General features: G+C 36.7%; 1 protein-coding gene across 1 annotated transcript; it reads left to right on the top strand.

Annotated features, from left to right (window-relative positions):
- The first annotated feature begins 299 nt into the window (after positions 1-299).
- LOC110798056 (auxin response factor 5) lies at positions 300-9,093 on the top strand. The gene is made up of 14 exons (XM_022003185.2): positions 300-1,324; positions 1,674-1,786; positions 3,359-3,457; positions 3,577-3,633; positions 3,769-3,921; positions 4,063-4,147; positions 4,267-4,357; positions 4,737-4,901; positions 5,005-5,127; positions 5,295-5,370; positions 5,455-5,590; positions 5,682-6,796; positions 7,950-8,140; positions 8,525-9,093. Exons 1-14 carry the CDS (start codon positions 1,210-1,212, stop codon positions 8,646-8,648), a joined length of 2,643 nt encoding a protein of 880 aa, XP_021858877.1. The 5' UTR covers positions 300-1,209; the 3' UTR covers positions 8,649-9,093.
- The last annotated feature ends 881 nt before the right edge of the window (positions 9,094-9,974 follow it).

The following is a 9,974-nucleotide window of genomic DNA, read 5'->3' as shown; positions in this document are numbered from 1 at the left end:
ATTTTCGCAGATTACTCCATAATGGTAAAAATACTCTGTAAAAGAAAACAAAAAGTACTCCATTACGGCAATGCCTAGGAAGGGTAGGAACCTTTTGTATCTGATCAATGTAAATACCTCGAAAATCACGTGCTAAAATACGCCTCAACCACAATAACATTCTATTCCCACTTAACTTACTCCTTGGTTTATTACCCAAAAATGTTTCTAATCTTACCAAAAATAAAACTTAATAAAAAAATACAGTCTTTAGAATTTTTTAAAATTAATTTCCCCAGTAAGTAAGCGCAATTGATTTCGTGTGATCTTGGTTTTCCTCTGTTTTTCCTTCTTTTCTCTCTCTTTTTTTATTGTCATTGTTTAAGGCTGCAATCCAAATTCACCATTCCCATCAAAACCTCTTTTCCTTCCCCCCACATACCACAATAAAATCCGATGAGTATTCAATTTAACTTTAAACACTTTTCTTTTACTCAAACCTTACCTACCAACAAGCAAGTGCGAGTCATACTAAACTCATATGTGGTCAATCTTTCGTTCGACATGAAATCATCTCAAATACAAGGAAAATAAAGTGAAGGGGGAAATTCAGAATGATATTTTGTTTGATCATCGAAAGGTCGATTTCTTTTGGGGCTACTTAAAAAAGTAATATTATAAAATCAAGAAAATAGAAAAAGAGCAAAAACTGTAGCTTGCTCACGCTTTGATAGGCGTGCTTGAATCGATGAAAACTGGCAGGCCCCCTTTGAAATTTTCTTTTAATTTTTCGCTCTCCCTTTTCAACCAAAATGGAGTACTTTCATTAATAATGGCCCACAAAAGATTACAGTAGTGCCTTTTTGCAGGTTTTTGTTCCTTCATTTTGGAGGTTTTTCTTCTCCTTCTTTCTCTTAGATTGTTTTTTCCAGAGAGTGGTACTATTACTACTCTACTAGATTCTCTGTTGTTGGAATTTCTTTCAACTTTTTCAGAAATTTTATTTATAAATTTATAAATACTTAAATTAAAGGGTCATAATTTTCTGATCAGAAGTTGAAAGATGAGAGATTTTGGGGAAATGGGTATTTCATTTTTCTCAATATTTTGCTAGAATAGATTCTGGGTTTTGTATTTTTTTTTGAAGTTTTATTTCTTGGGTTTTAGAAATGGTGTTTTGAGAGTTAGAGAGGAGAGAGAAAACAGAGGTTTTTTTAAAAAAAAAAATTAATGGCTGCTGCTTCTGTTGAAGAGAAGGTTAAAACAGGAGTAGGAAATTGTGGGCCACCATCAACAACTTTGCTTGAAGAAATGAAGTTATTGAAGGAAATGCAGGAACATTCTGGTCAGTTCGTATAATTCTTTGTTTTTCTACTGATTTTCGGTTGAATTTCAATCATTATGTAACTAAATCATTAACTGTTAGTCAATTTAATGACCCTTAAATCCCAAAGTATTCTTGTGTTTCAAATATGAAAGGAAAAGGTTTGACTTGTTAAAATGGTAGACTTTTCCTAAACTCTTGTTTTTTTTATTTTGTTTACTATAACACTAAAAGTTTTAGTTGTTGTAGTTGTACTCTCTCCAATCTCCATCCGAATTAATTGTTATAGTGTAATTTGTATTCTCAAGGGTGTGGAGTACTGGTAAATTGTTACAAACTGAAGAAGAATTTGTTTGAATTTTGTTAACAGGGGCACGGAAGCCATTACACTCAGAGCTGTGGCATGCTTGTGCTGGTCCTCTAGTTTCATTGCCTCAAGTAGGAAGTCTTGTGTATTACTTCCCACAAGGCCATATTGAACAGGTTTGATTCATAGTTTCTTCACTGATTTATTTTATGTTTTTCCTTTTATTTATTTATTTATTTATTTATTTATTATTTTAATCTTAGGCATTGCTCATTTTGCTTTCTTGTGTGGTAGGTCATGATTTCCTTATTAAGTAGATTTCGGAGTTTTGGGTTGAATTGTACTGCTCCTATGTAGATGGGATTTCACCGTCATAACATGGGTCTTCAGTCTTCAGTCTTCACCAATCTCTTTGTCACTATGTACATGATTTATTGATTTAATTAATTACATTTTTTTATAAAAGTTTTCGGCTTTACCAGTTTCGAAAATTCACCTGTTTTTTATTTGTTAATGTATCGGTTGACCGTTACAAGAATGGAGGATCAGAATGATGGGGATATCAGGGAAGGGGTAAAAAGGATATGAAATAATCGAACTGCATTCGATAGGGTTGATTGGAAGAAAGGATTAATGTGACTAACTCATGGGGATAACATATGCTCCGCGTATCATTTTTGGGATCAAAGCTTTAAAACTAATGTTAGTTGTATAACCTTACGTAAAAACCTTGCCTACTAGCAATACCAACACTCAACACTCAACACTCAACACACCCCATTTATAGTGATAATTTATTTGCTATGTGCCACATTATAAGAGGAATATTTGATACATTTGTTATTATAAACATTAGAAAGAGACGATGATTGCTACCTCTATGTAGCTTTCGTCTAATTATGTGCTAATTATGGATAGCATTTATGAAGCGATGGTTACATCCATGTTGTCATATTTCTTTAGAGGTTATGACTTATGCGTAAACAGTGTTTCTTTCATCCCTTCTTTTCCCAATCCTTATATTTGTGGTGTTCTTTATTTAATTCCTAAATCAGCTGAAAGAGCAATTGTTAGTTTCCTTAGCTTATTTCTCGAAGCCTATCCTTTTGTCACATTAATGTTTCCAGGAAGATTAATCAAGATTCAATATTGGCAGGCTACTTCACCTAACATGAATTAGGCCTCTCACTTAAACCTGTCCTGTTGGATCAGTTTAACTACTATTGTATATTGGATACTTGGATAGGTTTTGTGTAATGGTTCCAATTTAGAATGGAAATATGGTTGCAAACAGATAGACCTCCATAATTGTTACCACTGGGAAATTGCATAAATAATTTTAGTTTATCTCTTGCCGTCTTGATTGCAAGCTCATAGATGTGACACAAGTGTTTATTTCCCATTTGAGGCCTATGGCTCTTTACTTCCACATTTTTTTTACAAAGATGCATGTTAAGTAGTGGATCTAATGGGTTCTCTTATTCGTACAAAGGAAGGCTATGGGCTTGTATAATTCATTTTACACTGAAGACATATATGTTATCCATACAGGTTCTGCGCCTCTTTTGAAGTTTCTGCTGAATAAAACCTACTTTGTAAATTATGCATCACAGGCTTATTTACTAAAATTTCTAGTTTTAGGATAAGTTGAGGGAAACCCTTTTTCCCTTAATGGATGCCTTGGTTTCTGTGCAATGTGTTGATTTGAGTACATAAGTTTAATTCAGTGATTTTCTTTGTTGCTGAAGGTAGCAATATCCACAAAACGTCCAGCTACTTCTCAGATCCCCAACTATCCAAATCTTCCGTCCCAGTTGATGTGCCAAGTTCACAATGTTACACTTCATGTACGTGTTCGTCCTCATGCTTGAATCTTTTTAACTAATGAACAATTTTCTGATCATTCTACTTAGATTGAAGCCATTGTTTTCTCGGGTGTTTATATCTTATCTTCCTTATATGTTAGGCGGACAAGGATACAGATGAGATATTTGCCCAAATGAGTCTTCAGCCTGTTAAAACTGTAAGAGCTCATATCCCTGAATATTTTCTCCACTTTTGGATATTTTCACATTGCTACGATTCCAAGATTGATCACTTGCTTTATTTTTTCTAAGCTAAAATATGGTAATAAAATATACCACTACCACATTTTCAGGAAAAGGATGTTTTTCCTATACCTGATTTTGGGCTGAAGGCCGGCAAACATCCAACTGAATTCTTTTGCAAAACCTTGACTGCAAGTGATACGAGTACTCATGGAGGTTTCTCTGTGCCTCGCCGAGCAGCAGAAAAGTTGTTTCCTCCTCTGGTAAGGTGGCCTTTTTCATTAAAGATTATCTTTATTTTGAAACATTTGGATGTAGAAGTGAATAAATGAGTATATAACTCTAAATTAAAGAATGGATGTCAGCTTAATTATTGTATGTTATTTTGGAATGTTGATTTTCAGGATTACACAATGCAACCTCCATTTCAAGAGCTTGTTGTGAAAGATTTGCATGATAATACATGGACATTCCGCCATATCTATCGTGGTTAGTGTTCTTCACCCTCTCTCCTTGTCTTGATTTGGTCTCTAGTTGGTGAGAATTTCGTGTTAAAGTTTAACAGTCATTTATGATAATATTATGTATTCGTTTTCTTCCCCATGCAGGGCAGCCAAAAAGACACCTTCTAACAACTGGATGGAGTGTTTTTGTTGGCTCTAAGAGACTCCGTGCAGGAGATGCAGTTCTGTTTATCCGGTAGGAGCCTTATATGTTCAAAGTGCTTGTTAAAATTTATTTATCTTACAGTAACACTCGTTGTTTCAACCTCTCAAGCGTAGAGTATGGTGATATGGATTATGGTTTAATTGCCGATATTTACTGCTGCTTGCATTGTTTTTGTCAGATCATATTGTGGACTGTTGAACTACATGTGTCATTGATAGTGGAAAAGTGAATGTACCTGTATAAATAAATAATCTGTTACCCTCTCTGTATCAATCTTTGCAGATAGTGAAAATTATGTTTCTCTGTGGCTTGAAGTGTGTCCTTGTGTGATAGAAATAGAATATTCTGGATTTTGTCGCATTATTTCTTTTCTGAATCTACTTTCTGATTTTTTTTGGCCAACATCTAGAGATGAAAAGGGTCAGTTGATGATTGGTGTGAGGCGTGCAAATCGCCAGACAACAACTCTGCCATCATCTGTTCTATCTGCTGACAGCATGCATATCGGTGTTCTCGCTGCAGCTGCACATGCTGCTGCTAACAGAACCCCGTTTACAGTGTTCTACAATCCTAGGTATCTACGATGTCTAATTTCTAGTTTGTCCAATATTATTTTTTCTCTCATGATGGATACTGGAACTAAAATTACCTTTTCTTGTATCTGATGTTGTATGTAGGGCATGTCCTACTGAATTTGTAATTCCTGCGGGGAATTTTCGGAAGGCAGTATACGGAACACAAGTTTCTGCAGGGATGAGGTTTGGTATGATGTTTGAGACAGACGAGTCGGGAAAAAGAAGGTACTATAATTGTTGCTAAATGCTTATTATTGGACAGAAAATGTAAAACGGGAAAAGCAAATTGAAGGAGAGAAGTTGAAATTGCTTGCTTCTATGAAGTAAAGATGTTAATAATTGTGTTACTGAAGCATAATAGTGTACTCATTTATGTTTTACTAATCTTCCAGATATATGGGGACAATAGTTGGCATTAGTGACTTGGATCCACTGAGATGGCCTGGTTCCAAATGGCGCAGTCTGCAGGTATATTAAACTTGTGTATCTAAAACACTTAGTTGTATAAGCTTCTATTGGAGTGACTAATAGTTTATTAAACTGATGCAACAGGTTGAATGGGATGAACCTGGATGTGGTGATAAGCAGAGTAGAGTAAGTGCATGGGAAATCGAGACTCCTGAAAGTCTTTTCCTATTTCCTTCTCTGACCCAAGGCTTTAAGAGGCCCTTCCATCCTGGATTCTTTGGTGAGTTGATTAATTGTTTTCTTTGTGCAATCTTAAATGGTACCATGCATAGCCTTATTACTCATGGATAACGACTTTGACATCTTTTTAGGAGGAGAACTTGAGTGGGGGAATTCGATAAAGAGGCCCTTCATTCAGCTACCAGATATTGGTGCTGCAAATCTATCATATGCATCACTTCCAAATGTTTGGTCAGAGCAGTTGGTTAAGGCACTAATTCGGCCTGAGAGTATGAGTTATCCTTCCATGCTAGCCTCATGTCCACCACCATCTATATTACAAGAAACAAAAGCAAAAGTTGAGGCAGCAATGCTTCATAAACCCCATATACTTTCTTCACATAATGTGTCTGTTCAAAATTATCCTTCGCAGCAGCTCAACCAACGCGATGTGGGAAATGTGTCAGGGATGGAACAAGCTAGCAAGGCAAATCAGCCTTCAATGGATGCTGACAAAACAAGGCCGGAACCTTTGTGTGAACCTAATCAGCTAAGCCAGCATGCTTCTGCTGGGCATTGCAATGAGGAGAGAGAGACAAGCAATCCTTCTAATCCTCCATCCCTACAAAACATTGAGACAAGAGACATCAATCAGAAATTAATGCAGCCACCAGCTATGTCATCTGTATTTCAGTCCCAATTGACCGATGCCCCTCCATCTGATCTTTCTAATCTAAACGGTTTATTCCCATATCTGGATACTTCTGATTGGCTACCATATTCTTCAGCAACAAATTCAGAGTTAATCGATCATTCATTGCCTTCAATTGGTCAAGATTTATGGGATCAAAATCAGAACCTGAGGTATCCGGCTCAATCAGATCAATTTGGTTCATATTCACAGTTATCAGATGAGACTAATAATCAGAGTGGGATATATAGCTGCATTGACTTAGACGTGGGTAATGGCGGAAATGCGATTGTTGATGCATCCATCTCAAATGCTGTTTTGAATAAACTGTGTCCTTCTAAGGAGGCAAGTTTGCAGTATTCTTCAGATTGTTTACTGGGCAACTTTGGTTCTAGCCAGGATCTTCAGTCTCAGATTACGTCAGCAAGCCTAGCTGATTCGCAGGCTTTCTTACAAGACTTTCCTGATAATAATTCAGGTGGAACGTCTTCGAGCAACGTTGATTTTGACGAGAGTAGTCTTTTGCAAAACAATTCATGGCAGCAAGTGGTGCCTCCCATGCGTACATATACCAAGGTTTGTACTTGATTAGATTTCAAGACTAAAAAGAATCCTTTATATTTAAGACATGTTTGGTAAGAGTAGGGATGTCAATGGGGTGGGGTGGGGCGGATGCGGATGTAGGTCCCTCCATCCCCATCCCCACCTAAAATTTTCATCACCATCCCCGCCCCATCACCCATGGCGGGTACAAAATTCATCCCCATCCCCGCCCCAACGGGTGTAAGCTAAAATTCATCCCCGCCCCGCCACCCAACTGGGTATCAATCCTGTCTTATCCCCGCTTCATATCCGCGCTAATACCCGCCTAATTTTTCTTATTTAGCAAACATTTGCCATATATCAGAGTAATTAAAGTTAACTATAGAAAAAAATACCTTAAAACTAAAGTAACCTATATACTCGAAAAAAAATACTCGTCATAACAAAAAAAAAATCCAAACAAAAAACATAAAAATTCTCACATAAATTTATATTATCACCTAAAGATGCAAATTAATCCAAACTCACCCCATCACCCATGGCGGGTATGAAGCGGAGCGAGTGGGGATGGGGCGGGGCGAGTGGGGATGGGGCGGGGCGGGCGGGGATGGGGCGGGTTCAACACAAAATCCACACCCGCCCCATCACCCATGGCGGGTACGAATTTTATACCCATCCCCGCCCCATCACCCGCCAAACCTACCTCCATCCCCGCCTACTTGGGGCGGATGCGGGGCGGGTCTCCCGCGAAACCCGCCCCACTGACATCCCTAGGTAAGAGGTACAAGGTGACGGTAATGTTAATGAATTTGTGTAGTATAATATAGGTTATTTACTATGTCCATGGTATGCAACTCTATTCCCACATTAGTGTTTTTTACATAACTGTCCATTGCCAGTCAATAACGGTGACGGAACTCAGGGTGGAGTTGTATAACCATAGACGTTGGTATGAGACTTTCCTTGCAAAGTTATTCACAAAGTCATTAGTTTTACTTTATTACCATCTTTCATTACCACCAAACCAAGCGAGCTGTTAGACATCATAGACCTAGAGCAAAGAATGGGAATAGACTCCCTAATACGAAGTACTATATTTTAAAAGATAGAAGTATTTGTTTGAAGGCTTTTTCATTAAGTTGGTGCTTTGATGCTTTGGTATTTGACATATGGTTTTTCTTGATAGGTTCAAAAGTCAGGATCAGTTGGGCGATCAATTGATGTCACAAGTTATAAGGACTATGATGAACTGCGGTCTGCTATTGAACGCATGTTCGGATTAGAGGGTCTGCTCAATGATCCAAGAGGATCAGGATGGAAGTTAGTTTATGTTGACTTTGAGAATGATGTGCTGCTGGTTGGAGATGATCCTTGGGAGTAAGTTTTTATCTCCCTGTAAATCTTTTTACTCCACGACATGATTGAATTCTACATGTAGCCCCTGTTCTCTTTGATTATGTAATGATACGTCCTGAAAATTCTTGAACTTACCATCAAATTTTCCTTTTTCTCCATCAATCTTACACCTCATTATAATGGTCTAATGCAAGCTATTTCCCGTTTTATTTAAAAGAAGATGATAGTGGTTAATGTATGCTTGCAAAAAAGATCATTTGCTCCCTTTATTTACAACTTTCACTGCTTTAACCAATTTTGCTTCGTAATACTTGACTTTTATAGTGTCGATTTCACCTTTAGAAAACCAGTATCAAATTTCTTATGTAGTGGTGGTGCTATTTTTCTAACTATCTATCCATACAGGGAGTTTGTCAGTTGTGTTCGATGCATCCGCATTTTATCACCTGCAGAAGTTCAGCAGATGAGTGAAGAAGGAATGCAACTTCTCAACAGCAATGCAATTCCACGGATCAGCGGAGCTGCTTAGACATGTCAGTTGTTTCAGACAACCAAATGCCACGCCCAAGGATCTCCTAAGATGAAGGACCTAAATCTTTTCATCAGCACAAAGGATATTTGTGACGATTCAGCCCAAAACTGAAGGATTCGGCTGATTAGGATGGCTGACAGTGTACATTTTGGGAATTTTCTAGAGTTTAGGTAGATCGAAGCTAGAATTTAGAACTTGTTTTGCTGATACAAGCTGTGAGTCTTGGGTTCTAGAGAAATATAACTAATCTGATGTGATATTTAATGTAATGTGCCTTGAAAACTTTATGTATGGATTATGTGTTCAAGAAAGGGAAAATTGAGTAGAGATGAACCAACATTAAAGTAGGCTTGGGCAGGTCACCACTCACAAGGCATGTAACAATTGTTTGTAGTTTGTACCAAATGCTTGAATCTTTATATCTATTACGAGTTTGAATCCACTATATAATTTACTGGAAAATCTGTATTTTCTATTGGAGTATCTAGTAAAAAAAGTTGGAACTTCCTTGAAATAAGGAAAACTTTAATGGAACTGACTTTTCATAGTGATCTTTTGTCACAAAATGACCCGTTAGAAAAAAGTAAGTTAAGTATAAGGTTGGGGTCTCTCACCTTTTACATTTTTCTACCGTTTGGTATCTATATTTTTTTTCTTCAATGTTAGGGACTTATTATTAACTTTCCGGTCAAAACTAATCCAAGCAAAAAAAAGGGTTAGTCCCCTTGGTTAAAAGTTTAATCCCCTTCATGTGTAGCTACTGGTTGGTTTGTATGCAGAAGAATTAAGAATAGAAAGTGTGCCCAATTAGTAATGATAATTATAGGAGATTAAAACACTATTTAGGGAAGGAAATTAAATCAATATTTTTTAAGGAGAATATCTAATTCCAAATTGTTTTCTTTTATAAAATTAGATCTTTAGTTATAATTAATTACTCATCCGATTCCATTTTTCATAACCCAAGATCCTCAAATTTGTCTTTCAAAAACTCCCACTCATAAATTAATCACCAATAAAATAAAATAAACTCAAAACAAATAATTAATGTCAAATTCATCACTAATGGAATTATATTTCCAACGCTCATTAGAGATAACAAAAGGAATTCCCCTTTCCTTAGAATCTTCACACCCGTTTCATCTTTCTTCTCAAAATCAATCGAAAATTCGTTGCGGATTTAATAAAAAAACAACCAACAAAATCAACGGCTCCTGCACTAAATTTACGGTTTCGATGTTTATTGAGTTGATAGCAATTTTTGATGAATTTCATTGTTCTCTGGACGAAAATTTGACCCATTATTTATTTTATTTCTTCGAT

Source organism: Spinacia oleracea, chromosome 6 (assembly GCF_020520425.1).
Source record: "Spinacia oleracea cultivar Varoflay chromosome 6, BTI_SOV_V1, whole genome shotgun sequence".
NCBI lineage: Eukaryota > Viridiplantae > Streptophyta > Magnoliopsida > Caryophyllales > Amaranthaceae > Spinacia > Spinacia oleracea.
The sequence above is the reverse complement of the archived record's forward strand: the minus strand, read 5'-3'. Positions and strand labels throughout refer to the sequence as shown.

Coding starts and splice junctions, on each gene's coding strand:
- LOC110798056 (XM_022003185.2), top strand. CDS start 1,210: ATGGCTGCTGCTTCTGTTGAAGAGAAGGTTAAAACAGGAGTAGGAAAT. Junction 5,371..5,454: donor CCAAATGGCGCAGTCTGCAG/GTATATTAAACT, acceptor CTGATGCAACAG/GTTGAATGGGATGAACCTGG. Junction 6,797..7,949: donor CCATGCGTACATATACCAAG/GTTTGTACTTGA, acceptor TTTTCTTGATAG/GTTCAAAAGTCAGGATCAGT.